Here is a 19,450-nt window from a genome sequence, read left to right on the forward strand (position 1 = left end):
GATTTCTCTGTTCTCTAAGAGGAAATACTAGAGATTTCATTTACAGAGCACCAGAAGCATGGACAGGTGAGGGGTCCAGACTCAGGAATTCATTGATAATCTCATCGCAACTACAGAAACAAGAGAGTGTCAACTGTCTTAGTGATCTTTCTGTAGCTCGTTCTGGAGCCAGATTGGTAGGCAGAGGTTCTCCCGACCACAGGCAATGATAGCAGATCCCAACCTTAACTAACCAAATGTTCTTGTTCAGCACTTTAAGTTCATTCACTCATTCATTAAATATCCGTTGAGCAAAGATACCCACTATGTGCTAACGATATAACAGTGGGAAAATATTAAAGCCTTACATCCTGGAATTTATATTCTGAAAATATCAGTGGAAAACTTTAGAACATTTTCCAGATGGCAGTAAGTTTTATTTAGAAAAATAAAATTGTACAGGTAAATCAGAGTGTTGGAATAAACACATGCCATTTTATGTGGTGGGGGCAAGGTCTAGGTCTTTATTTTGAGTACATACTCTCAAGAAGCAAAGGCATAAGTTATATACAAAAAGGATATTTACAGCTATTCTATCTAGTACAAAGACAATGAGCTAGACATATGTAATTTTATACTTCCTAGCAGCCTCAACAGACAGCAACACAAAACAATGATAATTAATTTTAGCAATATATTTTATGTCGCTGATGCACCCAAAACATTTCATATAAATAAATATAGAAATTCCTATTGAGTGCTCTCAACATTCTACTTTTCATGACAGATCTTGAAACTATCCTATGGTCGCCACTCTTGTAACACATTTCAACTGAGGAGCTGAACAACTGATAGCTACCATGATGGGTCTAAAACCAGTGCCTATAAAAGGCTGAAGTCCCATAAAATTTCAGGACTTTGAGAGAGCATGTACATTGCTGCAGAAGAAGGCATGGCCTATAGCTACTGATATGGCATGGGCATAAGGAGGCTAGGAAGTTAGGAGCCGAACTATGCAGGGTTCTATGACGTTTGTTAGAACTTCTACCCATTGGTATCAGTGAAAGTTGAAGTCACTTGGATGGGGAAGTACAATGGGCTTGTGAATTTGGCAGCTGTAATGGACCTCATTCTTGACTTAATGATCTACTATTACTATCCTAACAGTCTCAATTTTGGGAGCTCCATGTTTTCAGTAAGACTGAAACCTACAAATTATATAGCTGGTTGAAATGGGAAAGTTCTGATGAGAGAGTAAGTAAATTCTTTGGGGATCTAAAAGAAAAATTCTAGTTTCTACATTAAGAACAGAGTGTAGGAACTACAAATGTAAACACTAAGATCCAGGTAAGAGATGGCGACAGATGACACTAAAAGGAGGAGCCAGTTATTCCTGTGTGCCTGTATTGGCAGTGTCACAGGGCCATGCTGTCTACAGTGACTTCCTGGCCAGCCCGTTTCTGCTGATTACAGTTTCAATAATTGCTACCCATGATTCATAAAGCCCTTTATATTTCTGTCATTTTGATTTTCATAGGAGAGCAGGGTTATACATCTTCTTCTTGCTGACCTTTAAAGAACAATAAGGAAGATGCATGGTATAAAAAAAAACTATATAAAACAGACAATGGGAATTCCCCCAAAGTAAAATATGCTGATGTCACAAAATCAGGATCCCAATAGGGAGTGAAATGGACTACTGAAAGAAGGAGAAAAGAGGGGCCCTAATGAGGTGGAGTATCTTATCAGGTTACTACGGTTGACCTCCTTGTATACGCTCTCCATCAATTCCAACTAAGTAAAAATGGGACATTTACATAAGAAGTGGTCACACCTCTCCCAAAATAGTCCACATGGATTAAGCCATTGCTATGGTCTGGGTGTGACACCCAATATACATACATACATACACACCCTCAATATACATATATACATATGTAGATACACCCAATATACATATATACATATGCACTCCCAATATACATACATATACCCAATATACATACATACATATATACACCCAATATACACACACATATATACAGATATACCAAATAAACATACATACATACATATACCCCCACTATGCATACACACACACATCCAATATACATACATACACACTCAATATACATACATATATGCATACACATATATATACACTCAGCATACATACATATATGCACTATATATATACCATGTATATATATGTATACCCAGTATACATACATATACGTACATATATGTGTGTGTCAAAATATAATCACCAGTGTGATTGTATTAATAGGTGGAGCCTTCAGGAAATGGCTGTCTGAAGAGCCATGGCCATCTATATGGGATAACAATCTTATGAAAGGACAAAAGGGAGCACCTTAGCCTTTATAGTCGTCCATCATTATTCATGAATAAAGCATTTATCCAAGAAGACCTTTATCAGCCACCAAAACACAAACACTTGGATCCAGGGCTTTCTAGTCTCCAGTGCTATGAGAAACTAAATATCCACTCTTTATAAAACACTCAGTCTCAGATGGTTTGTGATATCAGGAGGAATGGATAAAGACAACAAGATGTGATCAATCAACATTTATCTAACTGAAAAGTATATCAAAGACTCATCTTAAGACACAATCCCTAAATACACTGGCCAACTTTCATAATGAAAAACATTAAAATCACCACTTAGGAATTTTTCTTCTTTCTTTTTTATTTATTAATTAATTTTTTACATACCAATCCTCGTTCTCCTCCCTCCACTCCTCCCACTCCCCTAACACATCCCCACATCTGCTCCTCAGAGAGGTTAAGGCCTTGTCTGGAAAGTCAACTCTGGCTGTGCCATCCCATCCTTGAGGCAGGACCAACGTTTTCCCCCCACCCCCCACGCCTAAGCTGAGCAGGGTGCCTCTCTGTAGAGAATGGGCTCCACAAGGTCAGTTCACGTGTTAAAGTTAGATCCTGGACCCACTGCCAGTGGCCCCACACACTGCCCAAGCCACACCGGAATTTTTTTTCCATCTATTTGTATTTCCATTACAAGAGACTGAACTCAGGGTCCCGCACATGTTCTTCCCACCTCAGCTCTTATCCTGGCTGACTTGCATTTTAGATTTGTATATAAATTGGAATATAATTCCTTATTGCCTAAGATTGCAAATTTAAAAAGAACTCTATTCTTTTACACAGGTCATGCTAAAAATGATACAGTAGAACTCTTAGTAAATTAAATACCAGTAAGTAAAAAACTGATACATCCTAATCTAAATTTTAAAGATACTCTATCTTCCACAGCTCCACAGCTCTCTGAAATGCCAAACATGCATGATAACAACGCCCATCTTAGAGGAGTTATATCAACTACTCACTTTCTTCTGAAGAACATTGATTTTTCTTTCCTTTACTTCTAACATATCTTTCATGTCACGGATCTCTCCAGCTAGGGTCCCCTTCTCTTCTGTGAGGTCTTGCAACTGTTTCGTTTTCTTATTGAGAAAAGATTCTTTCTCTTCCAGGCGTAATCTCAGCGCATCTACCTGAAATGAGGACAAAGGTGGAAGATTTCAGTTTTACAGAGAGGTTTTTAGTAATCAGTGCGGGACTCGGTTTTCCGGGGAGGTTGTCGGTAATCAGCGCGGAACTGCGGTGGGGGTGGCAGCAGGGAGCACTGCAGTATATCACAATTAAATCTCTGTTCAAGGACACCTTGGTGGGGGCTAGAGAAGCTGCTCAAAGGTTAAGAGTACTGGCTGCCGGTTCTTTCAGATGACCCAGGTTCAATTCTGGGACCTACATGGTGCCTAACAACCATCTCCAAGAGATCCAACCAACTCCAAGGGATCCTACACCCTCCTCTGGCAACTGTGGACACACATGGTACACAGACACAAATGTAAGCAAAACATCCATATGCATAAAATAAGAATAAATGAATCTTTTTTAAGACAACTCCATGAATTTTAACAGGCTACAATCTACCATGATGTGCAAAGAGGGGAACGGTGGTACTTAAAAAGAAGTCTATATAGGCTTTGGGAAATAAGGCATTACAAAATAGTAGCATGTCTCTGTGTTCATTTCCCTACTCACAGGAAGCAGTATGTTTGCTGAAGGTAGTGAACAAGGCACACTGATTCCTCCACATGAGATGCCTGGGAGGGAAAACATTGCTCATGTTTTGCAGGGTCTTCCAAGAACACGGAGAACCAGAGAACATCTGGATGAAGACAGACACGCAGAGAAACTGCTAAACTAGAAAAACGCATGGGCCAGAAGGAAGCTACGCTCGCTGCCAGGGCAAGGAAAGACATGGGAACAAACAGTCATTCTCAAGTTGGATAATGATCGCTTTCCAGACACTTTTCAAAAATAGCAAAGATCACCAAAGAATTCTTATTTCTACCTGAGATCAAACAATAGAAAATCAAAACTCTCATTTTTCAAATGTTAATAGTTAAACGAAAAAGACATAAGCTCTGTGCATTTTTATTTGTGTGTTTATATGTAGCATATGTATGTATTTATGCGATTATGAATATATATGTATGTGAGGATGCATGTGAACATGCATGTTCAAGCACATGTAGTCCATGAGGTGATGAGAAGTAATATCTTTAAGTGTTCCCCACGCTGGTATATTACTATTTTTCCAGACAGACATGGTATCTTACTGAACCCATGCTTCACTGTTATTCAAGTTATACTGACTGACCAGCAAGTCCCAGGGCTCCTCTTGTCTCTGTCTCCCCAGAATTGGGATTATAGATGAATGTTGTCACATTTGGCTTTTCCCTGAATGAAGGGGTTTCAAACTCATTCTTGCATGACTTGTATGGCCATCTCTTCAGCCCAAAAGCCTTATGTTTAATTTAACATTCTGGATACCACACACATAAGTTTTACTTCTACACTATTCCAATCCGATTATAAAAGTATCACTGAGGTATCAAAAAAAGATAATACAAAAAATATGAAAACCACTGAAATTAATTTTGTCTTTTCAAATTCTCCTTATCAATTTATATCATATTCTCACTCATGCTTACAAATATAGATCATGCCAGTTTCTATAAGCAGCTGTGACATATTATATGAAGGTTTAATTTTACTAATTATTATTAGTAATTACCTATAAGTTTTCCAAGGAAATTTTTGATAAACAATGATATCTAATACATTACTCCCAAGGCATTTGCTTGGGCAGCAGAGGAGAGGGTGCCTGAACTAGCCTTGTCCCATAGCCACACTGATGAATATCTTGCATATCACCATAGAACCTTCATCTGGCGATGGATGGAGACAGAGACCCACATTGGAGCACTGGACTGAGCTCTCAAGGTCCAAATGAGGAGCAACAGGAGGGAAAACATGAGCAAGGAAGTCAGGACTGCGAAGGGTGTGTCCACCCACTGAGACAGTGGGACTGATCTAATGGGAGCTCACCAAGGCCAGCTATACTGGGACTGATGGAGCATGTGATCAAACCGGACTCTCTGAAAGTGGCTGTCAATGAAGGCTGACTGAGAAGCCAAGGACAATGGCACTGGGTTTTGATTCTACTGCACAGACTGGCTATGTGGGAGCCTGGTTTGTTTGGATGCTTACCTTCCTAGACCTGGATAGTGCGGGGAGGACCTTGGACTTCCCACGGGGGAACCTAGACAGCTCTTAGGACTGGAGAGGGAGGGGGTGGAGGGAGGGAAAGGGAAAAGGGAGGTGGGGAGGAGGTGGAAATTTTTAATAAATAAATAAATTAAAAAAAAAGATTTGACATCTTTACTAAAATTATTGTACTTCCATTTCAGCAGACATCAGTGATGGCATCTGAATGGTTCTGTCTGTATTAGATACTGTTCTAGTGCTGTTAGGAGATGCTATGACTAAGGAAACTCTTAAAAGAGGAATCACTTACTTCATTGGGATCTGCTTACAGCCTCAGAGGGCTATTCCATTATCATCACGGTGGGAAGCTGACAGCTTTGCATCCTGATTCACAGGCATCAGACAGAGAGACACTGGGCCTGGTGTGAACTTTTGAGCTTTCAAAAGTCCATGCCAAGTGACAAACCTCTTCCAACAAAGACATGCCTCCTCTCAAAAGGATACACTGCCTATTTCTTCCTAATAGAGCATCAATGGAGAACAAGCCTTCAAATAGTTGATTGTATATGGCTCATGCTCATTCAAACAACCACACTGTCACTTCATAATCCAATTTCCCAAAGAGCTAATAATAAAAAATAGTGCAGCGGAAGCCTTGAGTGAATGTGTAATGAGCAGAGGCCCTGGGTGAATATGTATTGCCAGACGTGGGCTTAGCCATTTCATTCCATGTTTCCTTGAGACGGGAAAGTAAGCATGGCTACTTGGAAGCAAACACGAGAGAGATCAAGAGACAGAGACTCGCGGGAGTATTGTGTTTTTACTTTCAGTTTGTAAAGTCTTTATGTAAGTCCATGGCGAGGAAATTCTGTTCTTGAATTGAATAAGAGGGTAGAAATGTAATGAAAGAATTATCAAAACTCACCAAAACCACATAGTTTTATCATTCATATGTCAATATAGTTAGATTTGGAATTTCAATCAAATTGAAAAAAATATAAATATTCAACCAAGAATTAGCAAACATACCCTTCTCTTTCATGACCAAGAGAACAAACAACAGGAAAAAACAAGTCTGGAAAATAAAATATCACATAAGCCTTCTGAGAGAACAAAGGGGTCAGAGGACAACAGGTTGCTTATGGATGATGGGATACTGTGGTGACCCTTGATACAGAGACAGATGTCTGACCCTTGCTCTCCACAACAGAAAATCAACAGTCAGCAGCAGCACCAACCACCAAGAAGTAAACATGATAAAAATAATCAGGCAAAGGGTTAGAAGTGTTCGCCTTGAGGAAAAAAAAAAAGATTGGCAACAAGAAATGGAAAACTATTGTGCGCCTAGCAATTTGTGTTGCTAATTTTGCCTCTGTATAGCATAGTGTAGACTTACAATTAAAAAATTGTAGGCTATAAGAATGCCATAACAATGCAAAATAAAAAGACTTGTGAGCATGATGAGGACACAGTGAAGAAGCAACTTGGAACATCGCAAGGACAGATGTTGGGCCCAGGCCTATGAAGATCAGGGCAAGGAACTCTCTCCTTCCCCAACATTAGCCGCAGCTTCTAGACTCTCAATGCCTGGTACCTTTTAGTAGGAGTTTTACTTGGGTAAACTACCTCAGGAGAGGATACCTTGGGGTAGACATTTGCCAGAAGAGGATAATGTTATTTCAGGAGAGGATAATGTTCACAACACGGAAGTTACTGGAGAATCTTCTTTCTTTAACCATATCCAAAAATAGGTGTCTGCACCAAAACTGTATTCTAAAATGTCAAAGGCTTTTACAGTTTCTGCTCCAGAAGAGAGGACGGAGCTGGGAATTCCCATGGAGGGGTGATGTCGGGAGCCTGGAGCTATGAGGCAGAGTGGTTCTGACTGCGCTACCAGAAAGGGTTGATATTTTGTGATCGGAAACTGAGAACTGCAGGTTCTTCACATATGATAGCTATGCCTCTTCCTATACATTGACCTGGGTAAACAGGCTGGCAGAAAAGGCTTTAGGAGTGATTTTGATCCTCAAACCTTCAAAATGAAAACCCTCAGCTTCTACCTAAGCATCTCAGGTTCTGAAGTGGCTCATCAATATCCAAAGTTGGCTTCATCTGCCAACCAGAACACTGCCATTACTTTCTTTTGGTTATCTTATCTGATAACAAAATAGGATTTGCACTCCATGTTCAAAGCAAGGTCGTTTGAACAGCTCCCTGATAAACAGCAGAACGTAGTGTTCCGCAGTATAGTTGTCATTTGAAACACTTTTCATCAATCATAGGTATTTTCACATGAACTCACTCAATGAGATTCAGAGAAGAAATGGTGGTGGCTTAGGCATGCATCCTAGCTATCAAAGCAAGATGCTCTATGTGTGAACCAAAAGGAAATGGCCACCAACAAAACTGTTAAAGAAGTAAATCCCAATATACAAAGATGAGAACAGAAGTGGGTTGCAAACATTTGGAAGAAGTAGCTTCACACTATACAAAGAGCATTTATGGTACTTCCTTACCACCTGGGATTTGGCAGTGCCCTGCTGAACTATCCTGAGCTCAGAAGAGATTAAAAGCAAGCCCATCTATGAGAATGTTCTTCCTGGATTGAAACAGAGCAAGGATGGCTATGATCAACATACTACTCATAACACCCAAACTCAACATGGCAGGGAGATGCCTGTGCCAGCTGAGGTTTTCTGTTGGGGAGTTTATTTTCCATGAGCCATAAAGCATGAACTGAACTTCAAAGGAATTTGTATCATGGCCTTCAATCACCTTTAGTCTATCTTAAAAGCTTTGTACAGTCTCCTAGAATCAAGAAGGAAAAAAAAAAAACTTGAGGCTCTCTTTTTTTAAAAAAAATAAAAAACTGATCTGAACTGCATCCAATTCTCAACCAACATTAGCTCAGCTTGCAGTAAGCAAGTATGACATCATTTCTAAAGTCAAATTTGAACTTCCAGATGGTGCAAAACCACAAGCAGGCACGCAGGCCGTCTAGAGTGCTGAAGTTTAAAGATAGTGAAGAGTAGGCAAGAAAAGAGCAGAGCCTATGAAAAATTAGAATGTATAACTCTAAAGTGGGTATCAGTGAGTAGATTAAAGTTCTGTTACTAACATGCTGATCTCTGCCAACAGCAAACATCATTAGAAAAAAGGAAGAAAGAAGTTAAAAAAGCCTTTCTGCCTATGTCGTGGGCCAACATCAGGTAGAAAGATAAAAGTTGAACTGCTTGAAGATGTGGAATACCTTTGTTTGTCTTTCATTCAACACCAAATAATTTTAAGAGCCTTTGACACTCTCAAACTTTGACAGTTGACTCAATAATAATACCTGGCAAAGCAAAAAGTGCCATCATTTCCCAGAAAAAAAATAGAAAGAAGTGAGAATTGCATGATATAATCAATGCACAAAGACCCATACAGCTGAACTCCTATTTTTCCCATATCAGTTAATCCACATGAGGCTTAGCTGTCTGGTGTTTAAACTAGCAACGGCTTTCCATTTTAGGAGAATTGCTCATCTTTGCATTCAGCGGTGTGTGCCTGTGCATTCACATACGTGTGTGTCTCTGTCCATGTGTGTGCATCCATAAAAGCATGTAACACGAAAATTTAACTTTTTATATTGCAGTATAAAATAAAGCATTTGTTATCACTTAGGTTCCAGGTAATAACTTGAAAGGAAAGCACTTTGACAATGAAATTGCCAAAAATTGCAAAAATCATAGTTAAGCATTATTGATCTTCATGTCAGCGCCCAGGAATTTTAACCAGTCACAACAGTGAAGTGTGCTTCTAAAGGTTCTGAATAAACAGTCCCTGACCTCTCTGACAGATTTTATGTGGGCCTTCACAGACAGTTTCAAGACTGTGAGAAAACACCAAGTGCCACTTGATGTACAAGATATAATTTTTAAAATCAAGTGTTTTTGTCAATCTTATAACAACAGTAACACTTGAGAGGATGTAAGAGTTAGCCAATAAGAAGCTAGAGCTAATGGGTCAAGCAGTGATTTAAATAATATGGTTTCTGTGTGATTATTTCAGTTCTGAGCAGCCAGGATGAACAAGAAGCCCCTTACTATACAACTGGTGCCCACATGGTTGATTAAAATCCACTTAAAATCTGAGAACATTTGAAAAAGAATTCTAGACACAAAAATACAGAGCTTAACACAGCATCTGGCTCTTTGCTGGCGGTGTGATGTAGCTCCTTTCAGAGAGGTTTTCCTGACTCAGTGGTAGCAGAAAAAAAAGTGACACCATTTTGAAATGCCAGCCTTCTAGGCTGTGCTGTCAGTGTGACCTCTGGCTCTTTCAGGAGACCGAGCATTTAAATGAGGTTTGTAAGCAGTATGTTACAAACTGCTTAATGGGTCAACATAGAGCCACAGCATACTTGGAACTGGGGCAATGAGCATGGCTTGCAGAGGCAGTGAAAGGACTTCCACCATGTTGGACTGTGCAGAACAAGCAGGCAGGGCTGTATACATCCTAGTAATGTTGCAGCTTAATTTTTAAAGAAGCATTCAGCATTTTAAGAAGTGCTCCTGGACAGCAAAGAATTACAGATACACAATAGGACAGATTCAGACATAAATGGGTCACAGTGTTGGATAAATGTATGTAGGATTGGGAGAGATATAAAAAAATAGTTATAAAAGGAAGTAAATGGTTTTTTAAAAATGTAAAGTCTTTAAAGAGATAGAGTACAGACAGTCATAGATTAAAGGAGTAAAGATAATAAAATAAATATTAAAAAGTAATAGATTTAAAACAAATAAGCCATGTAAAAATGGAGAATACACAGAGAATCTGGATTATGTATATTATTGTGTTTTCTTTGAATTTTTGACTGTGAAGAAGATAAGTAACCAACATATATACTTTAAAGGTATCTTATTTACAAAATTTGGGTCTAAGGATATATTGCTTTGGAAAAGAAGTTCTTCTTTTGTTTTTACATTTAAAGAGGGATATGCTATAGAGATTTGCTTTGTTATAGATTGGTTTATTGATACTAATTTGAAGTCAATTTTATCATATTTGTATTTCTTCTCTTGATTGAGGTATTGTGTTTGTATAGCTCATTTTTAAATGTAATGTATAATTAAGAAATATAGGTTAATAGATAATCATCTATAATAGTCAAGCTTGTAGCCATGTTAGATTTTCCAGATGTACAGAGATGTATTTCAGATGGATAGACATTCTTCAAATTTTTCAAAGACCTTCAGAATATGGCATTTAAAATGTTTTAAAAACTTAGGGATATTCACAACAATGAGACACAACTGCTCCTAGCAGCACCAATTACTTCAAAAGGATGATGGGCATTAAAGAGGCCCCTTCTGGACTTGTACAGCCATTTGGGCAAGAAACTGGTCTTGCCTGGACTGCTTAACTGGACATGCAGTACCCACAGAGAAATTACTGTTCAATTTGCCTAAAGGTGAGATGGTCCTTCTGAGTTCCTACTTCATGAAAGAGTCTGCCAGACATTCTGCAGGATACAGAAAAAAGTGACTGACAAACTGCCAAAATAGGTGGAACTGTCTTTGAAATTTTTTGCTTCATGGAAAAGTCTGGCGATACACAGATTAATAGAGATGGGTTAAATTAAGATGTAAGGGTTAGCCAATAAGAAGCTAGAGCTAACGGGCCAAGCAGTGATTTAAATGATACGGTTTCTGTGAGATTATTTTGGGGCTGAGCAGCCGGGAACAAGTGGCCAACAAGCAGCCTTCCCTACTACAAATGGAAAACACTTGATGGAAAAGGGAGCATTTGAAAACTGTCAAAGACTAAATGCTACTCATGATTTACTTGACTCTTCTAGAATAAAACAAACATGCCTTCATAAAGAGCAACTTTAAAAGATAATGTGCCTAGAACACTCACAAAGACTCCCAAGATGGTTTATTTCACATCCAAACTCCTTCCGTTCTGTTTGTTTTGCCTAATAGTAGACTTGGGTTAAGGGTCTATTTGAATTTGATTCAACTCACAATCATTCAAATGAGAAGACAGTTTCCAAATTGGAATGATACATAACATACACAGCTTCCAAAGACACAGACACCAAAATAACCTCAACCCCTAAACTTGCTGTGACAACCACTCAATCTCATTCACACCCAACGCTTTTCCTTCCTGAATGGTGAACAAGACTGGGATTTCTAGCCCTATCACAGAAAGATGAAGCCTAGGGTTTTAGTCATGAGATATAAGCCCAAATGCTGCAGTATAAATGCACTTCCTGTTGGCCCTGTACCAATACTCTGTCATTCCTTAGGAAATCCTGGAGGCCACACTTAGTAGATGGTAGAGTTGCAAGATTCCAGGATCTCTGAAAGTCTGGCTCCTCAAGGGACTGAAGGAAGGGACTCCTCCACAAACCCCAGTACCAGCAGGGGTAGAATAAAGACTATGAGGCCTTAAACCACTTAAAAATAGTTACCATAACTTCCAGATTTGGTAATATGTATACATCTTAAAACTAGATGTTTTACACATTACCATGAATGTAGGAGAAATGAAAATCCCTGTGCTCTTTTACACGTAGGACCTCAAGTTCCACTTTAGCTCTTTTTTCACTCCACGCAAAAACGAAGGGGAAAAAATAAAAAGATCTAAGGACAAAACTCAAAGGAAGCAGAGTCAGAGCCTCTGGGAATGAACACATGAGTTAGGAATCATGGACTTGGGGAAGAGGAAGAATGAGAGTGAAAGGAAGACTCTCCTTAAACCCACAGCATCAAGTTCAATGGATAGAAACCACGCATTCAGACAAACAGTGCTTCACAAACAGGACTTGCAGATACATGTCCAACCCACTCATAGCAGTGACTGTGAGCTCCCCCACAGACCTTCTTTATGAATGAATAAAATGCAATACATGAAATGAAGACAATAACACTGCCTCCTTCATCCAGTTGTTCTGAGGATTAAATAATAACAGAAGTAAGGAACTTAGCACAGTGCTGGCACCCAGAAACACTCAATAAATTTTTGTTATTGTGATTATATTTTATTACTTTGCTTTCTGCAGCCTCTAATCCAGTGATTTATGTACTGTAGGAATGCAATAAAGGCTGGATGATCACCAGTCCACAGGAAGAGCAGAGGACCAGCAGGTAATGCTTTGTGCTCTAACATGGACCACAGTGTTGTATAACATCCAACAACAACTTTAAAATATTTCAGCACACAGTGCATGATATGTGTGTAGGTGCTGGGACGTGTCTGGGTGGGTGGATACATGTGTTTCCCAACTGGGAATAAATACTCCAGGGCAGCTAATTAGTTTATGATAGGCTTTTATTGAAAGCTAACAACACAGACTTAGCTACAAAACGCATCTTGATATTCTCAGCAGTTGATGAGCATTTGAAAATTGATCTATTACCATAACTGATGTGAGGATGACTTTTATTGATGAGGTGAGTGTTGTAGACTGGCGAGATCAGGTATGTCCACCCTTCTAGGAGCAAAACTCAAGCTCTTGTTTCCACGGTCAATATGATAATATAAGTCACACCTGGAACTTTAGATGTTCTAAGAGCTACATTATTAAACAAAACAGCAAGATTGTTTTAATAACATATGTAATGTAATCCATTATATCTAGAATATCACTATTCTGAATATAATCAAAATGAAAAATGGGAGATATTTTACTTTTCAGATTGTCTTCTAAATCTAGCACATATTCTGAACTTCCTGCATATCTTAGTGAGGATGAGTCAGGCCTTAGGAACTCAACAGTCATGTGTGACCTATGGATATCCTATTGCAAGGACAGGTCTGTGATTCCAGTAAGGCTCCAAGTTCCAGCCCTTAGAACATAAAACTTTGTTTTAGATTTGGTCTCTTTTGTATTGAAATGTTTCTGATCATATTTCTGTCTAGCTACAAACAAGTTCTCTAACTCTGTTGTGGAAATGTTATCATACTGTCTTAGGCTAACACATGGCTCCGGGACAGAACAGAAACTTCAGAGAATGCTTGGAAAGGTTCCAGATTGGACCTACTAGGCTGGTGTGACAGGGGTCCTGACAACAGTCCTGCAGGCTCCATTCTATAGCCATCAGAAACTGCCGACCTCTAGAAGAGAACCGAGTGACTACCTACAAGGACACTGACTTGGTGATTCCATTGGCATCATCTCACTGCAGTCTTGTTGAGAGAAGAATTCACAATAAACACTGTTATTAAAATGTTTTATACAAGTCTTTAAATATATCAAAAGTGACTTTTTGGGAAAAAATATCCCTTGGCAGTTACACCACTGAAACCGGCTGTACTGATGAGACTATGTCTACCTCCTACTGAGCGCCCAGTTGTGACTCAGACTTCATCCCTCCTCTGTCGGCATCCTTTTCATTTCCAGTAAACAAACAGGAAGATATGCTTTGGGGTCAGCCATTATTCTAGGTGTTAGAAAGGGCCCCTTTAACAGGGCACTTGGGTCTGTGGCTTACGGAACTATATGGCTATGAGAATACAGGGGAGGGCAGAGCAGCTAAGTATTATGTTTTCAGCCTTAATAAAAATAAACTTCATGATAACTAGAGAGAAAATACATATATGAAGTGTAAGAAATCAACTCAAGGCTCGGAGCACTGTATTCAAATTGTAAATATCAGTGCAAACTCATAACATATGTTTTCTTTTTAGAATTTTTTTTCTAATTTTGTGCATTTTAAAAAAAAACCAAACTTGGTTCTCTCAATCACAATGAATACCCACAGCAGATTATGTTTTCTTAAACAGTGACGCACAGCTGGAAATTTCATTCAAGATATATTTTAATACAAGCTTAAGCAAAGGCTTCGGAGAAAGATGAGGGCTCAGAAAAAAGTAAGGCACACCAACTGTGTGTGTGTGTGTGTGTGTGTGTGTGTGTGTGTGTGTGTGCTCTGCAAATTTAGATTCATGGAAGATAAGGCAATACTTTCAGCTCCTCGAAGCAGATGGTTGGAAAAGGCATTTCTCACCAAAAGAAAATTTCACTGCAGAAATCTTTGATTCGAGGTCTGTATCAGGAAGCGTTCAAGGCAATGAAAGAATACCCCTGTGACTAAAACCAACATGTTAGGAAAGCCTAACAGAGTTTGTTCCCTGGACGAGATTGCGACAATTTGAAGTTACTTTTGAGGACATATCTTATATTTCCTCAGACTGTTGTATAGAAAGCAGACTACAGAAGCACATCGAGCCCGGCTACAAGTCGGCAGTGCTCCTGGCCACACGGGAGACTGCTGCCACGAGAAGAGGGGAAAGTAGCTGTGTGCAGTGCATTTGGGGACATCCTCAGGAGACAGACGGCAGGACTGAAGGTCTATGCATGTGCCGAGAGAGGAAGGAAGAGATTAAAGATTATTCCTTAGATACTGGATAGAAGAAAAGAGCAGACATTTAAGAGACTGCTTGGTCAGGAACAGTCTGGAGAAAATGTGGAAAAGACATCAAGATATTAGGATTGGACACCTACAACACATGATGGCTGGAAACACCCAAAAGATGAAGGACTCCGCGACCCACAAGCTCTGCCATGAAGAACTTGGCCTGAGGCTAACCTGTGTGCAGACGAGGAACAGGCGAAGAACCATGGGAAGGCGTCTCTAGAAAACTGATCAGGGTAACCTCTGCATGGTTTTCAGACCCTCACCCATTTAAATGCAGCCACTGAGACCAAGTTCAGCAAATGTGTAAGGAAGGGACAACGCTCTATCTGAACACCAACAGAAGCCCCTTTCTTCTAAAAGGCTTTCAGCCTTTTGTTGTAATGCCTCTCACAATCACGGGTAATAAGAGATTGGATCATTTCAGTTAGGGCTTTCAGGCCTTCTAGGTAACATCAGTGAGGTGTGTCTTCCTCTTGGTCACTGCAGTTTGCACCAATGCTGCACGAAAGGAAAGGGACATATAATCCCACCCATGTGGAGCTTTTCCAAGAAGCTAGAATTTGGGGATATTTAGTATTAAATAGCTACATGCTATGTTTTTTAAAGTTACAATCACCAACTTATTAACAGCAAAGTTATACTCTCATATTATAAAGATGGATTTGTCTTACTTACTTATCAAAAAATTATATTTGAGTCCCTCACAGCACCTACTCTACTGAAGACAGCAATGCTGGAGTAGAAGTGCTTTGTATCAGCAATGTAGAATTCCTATCATATGTGAGTTAGGAGGCCAGCCAACTCCTCATAAGACTGTTTTCTTACTTCGGTTTTTGGCTACTTCTTACACTTAAAATTAAATGGTTTTAAGCGACTAGTCCAAAGTTCAAAATTTAATGTTCAGTTCAGTCCCAGAAAATTTCTGAAAACACATGGGAACTGTGAGTCATGTGTTAATACTTAAAATTCTGTTAATAAAACTTCCAACGCTAACCTTACCTCATTGAACTTACCTCACTGGGTTTTATGCTTACTATAAAACCCGAGCTGTCGCAGTTTTGAATTACTACAAAAGGAAGTGAGCCATTCCAAAATCAATGTTATTTCGCAACACGATGATAGTTATAAATTCAAATACTTAAAACCAATTTGCAGAACTATCAATCTTAGTATCTCCTAACATTTCAAAGCCCATCTTCCAAGCTTTTATTCTGATGAAGAACTAAGATGAAGAAAACGTAGGTATCTTTCATACCCCCTTCTCTTCAAAGCACACTCAATCTAAACACAAAATTACCATAAATATTTGAAGTATTGGTTCTGTTTAAATATGCAATAAAAATTCTAAGCTATTAGTTTACTCAAAACCCTGGGTTCCATTCTCAGCACTGAAAAAAATATTGAAATTATGACTGAAGCCCAAAGAATTCAAATCACTGATTATTAAGTGTTGAAACTAAATAATAATTCTGTGACTCCTTAGATCAGAGTTTTAAAAAATAAATCCAGACAATTAATCTCCTAATGTATATTTAAAATGATTATGAATGAGTAACAATTTAGACATTGTCCTTGGCTGTGAAATGTTTATAAAGGGTAATAATTCAGAGCTTGTCCTTATTTGAGTCCCAAACCTTAAGATTTGTGACTATGAAACACCACGGAAAATGGGAACCACCATTTAATTCTTATAAGATTTTAAAAATAACTTTTTTTTATATTGTGGTATCACTTCTACCATTATCTCAAAAGCTAAATGAATCTATCTGCTTCACGTAAACGACGCTCTCTAGTCAACACCCACTTACAACGATTCAAATGTTTTGTCTCTTAACTTTTACGGGGTGTCAAAAAAATTCATGTTTGATAAAAATTCATGCATTGAATTTAATCTTTTCCCAGGATAGCAGGCTAAAACCATCTCATAATCCTGGGCAACAAGTCACAGTTTCCACTCTAGGGCACTGTTGCCATGCTTTGATATTAGGCAAGTGCAAGGAATTAAAGGCATTTTCCATATATAATGTTTGTTTTCTTAGTATACATTAGTCACGTATATTAAGGAATTTCATTGAGACATTTCCACATAAGCACACTGGGTTGACTGGTTTTATGTCAACTTGACACAGGTTAGAGTCATCAGAGAGGAGAAAGCCTCTGTAAGACCCAACTATATGCAGCCTGTAGGGCATTTTTCTAAATTAGTGATTGATGGGGGAGGGTCCAGCCCATTGTAGGTTGTGTCCTCCCTGGGCTGGTGGCCCTGGGTTTACTAAGAAAGCAGGCTGAGCAAGGCAGGAGGAGTAAGCCAGTAAGCACCACTCCTCCATGGATGGCCTCCGCATCAGCTCCTGGCTCCAGATTCCCCCCACCTTGCTTGAGTTTCTCTCCTGATTTCCTTTAATAATGAACTGAGATGTGAAAGAGTGAGTGAAATAAACCCTTTCCTCCCCAAGTTGCCTTGGTCGTGGTTTCCATCACAGCAATAGTAAGCCTATGACACACACCGTAGACTTTTATCATATTGACTTCTCTATTGCCCCTTGGCTCCCACCACCCCTTTCTCCTTCTGCATCCCTAGTAGAACCACTATTCAGTTCATGTTCTTTTCCTACCTTAAATTCAATATATAAAAAAGAATATGTGATATTTTCCTTGGTGAGACTGGCTTATTTCACTTATTGTTTTATTCAACTTGATTATCTTCTACTTCTACTTATTTTCCTGCAATGACATGATTTCATTTTCTTTATGGCCAAAAAAGACTCTATTGGGCAAATATACCACATTTTCTCTAACTGTCCATCTTTTGATGAGCACCTAGGCTGACTCCATAACGTGACCACTGTGGGAAGTGTAGCAATAAACAAGGCGGGGAGGTGTGTCTACCACATGTTGATGGTCACTGCTTGGGGTATATCCCTGTAAACAGCCAGATCATTTGGAAGCTGCACTTTTAATTTTTGACAATAACATCGTCATCTTATGATGGTGTAATAGGACTGTAGCCCCACCATAAGCCGGGAGCATCTATACATGTCTTTCTCCTTATAGGTAACAGTGCTTTGGAGTGAAATAAAAAAAGGCACAAAATGACATATCAATTTAATATCTTTACCCCAGCAGCCAGCAAGAGGATACAATGAAGAGCATTGTTGCCAGCTCTACAATCAGAGAAGGACCTGAATTAACACAGTGCACCAATCCACAGACCTGCAGTGCAGCTAGGATCAGATTCATAGCAAGTATGAATTCACTATGCGTATCCATATTCCGTTAATATCATTGATTAAAATGTTAATTTTGACATTGGATTTTCATCTAATATATAATTTTTATTTGGTTCCATACAGCATCACAAGCTAGCACATACTTAGTGGTTTATTTGTCTCTGGCCCTAAGCTATCACAAGCGATCATTATTACATAGTATAATTTTTGGCTGACTACAGAATTCTTTTTCTTTAAAATAAATATCTTCCCAAGTATAAGAACTATGTTTCTAATGTATAAAGAATTTATTTTTTAAAAATAGTCCAAGGTATATAATTTGGGAAGAAAGGATTCATGTTCCACGATCAAGATGGTCTTTAAAATGTAGTAAGCTTACAGAATGAAAAGTTTAAAAAAAAAAAGCTACAGACATGCTAAAAGAAAATATGTATCACATTTTGTTTTGTGATATAAGCTTCTAACTAAGATAATAGACTTATATAGCATAAAAGAGAAGACTAGTAAGAATAAAATTAAAGAACAAAGTGCAAATATTTTCATTGAAAATCGCACAAAGTTTTAGTAAAAGACAGTACACAGATAATCATTCTCAATGAGAAAAAGAGAAAGGGACTTTAAGTAGACTATTGCAAGAACTACAGATAAATACAAATTTAGTAAATGTCTAATTAACGCTCCGTTATATAAATAATATAAAATAATTAAATTAACACATTATTCAGTTTCTCCTTGTGAACGAAGGACAGCATCTACCAGCTGCCATGGGGAACTGAGAGTAAGAAAGACAGAGAGTAAGAATCAATTAGTCATTTTCATTAAAAAGAAAAGAAGACACAGTCTGCATAGGAAGAATTGTTTACGTTGGTACATACAGCTGTGGCGACACTACCTAGTCCTTTAATGCAGTCCCAGAAAACAGGAGAGCATACTATCTAGAAGTACATTCTCTCAAGCTAGACCAGGGCAATGTCAACCTTCTTCTTAATCACTACTATTTAGAAAAAGAGATAATCTCAGAACTCCAGTTTCTTCATCCATAAAATGAGACATAAGGTCGAACTTATACATGACTTCCCAGGTGTTACATTAAGACACATTAGAAAATAAAGTAGAAATAGTCAATAAATAGCTGTTTAATAGGAAATGGCAACATAATTTATGATTGTACAGGATATCGTTTAGCTGTCATCTCCATGAGATCAGTAAATTAAATTACACAGTACTGCA

General features: G+C 38.6%; 1 protein-coding gene across 11 annotated transcripts in view; it reads right to left on the bottom strand.

The window, feature by feature from the left end:
• The window catches only part of Erc2 (ELKS/RAB6-interacting/CAST family member 2), a 919,008-nt gene that overhangs the window by 539,424 nt on the left and 360,134 nt on the right, over positions 1 to 19,450 (bottom strand). For all 11 annotated transcript variants that reach the window (XR_015737860.1, XM_087906197.1, XM_087906198.1 and 8 more), the window contains one exon: positions 3,345 to 3,512. Coding sequence is in view for 10 of the 11 variants with exons in the window: in XM_087906197.1 (XP_087762323.1) it covers positions 3,345 to 3,512 (168 nt within the window). In the remaining variant the exon portion in view is untranslated. The remainder of the gene's footprint in view (positions 1 to 3,344; positions 3,513 to 19,450) is intronic.

The sequence above is a fragment of the Myodes glareolus genome, chromosome 5 (genome assembly GCF_982192425.1).
Source record: "Myodes glareolus chromosome 5, mMyoGla1.1, whole genome shotgun sequence".
NCBI classification, from domain to species: domain Eukaryota; kingdom Metazoa; phylum Chordata; class Mammalia; order Rodentia; family Cricetidae; genus Myodes; species Myodes glareolus.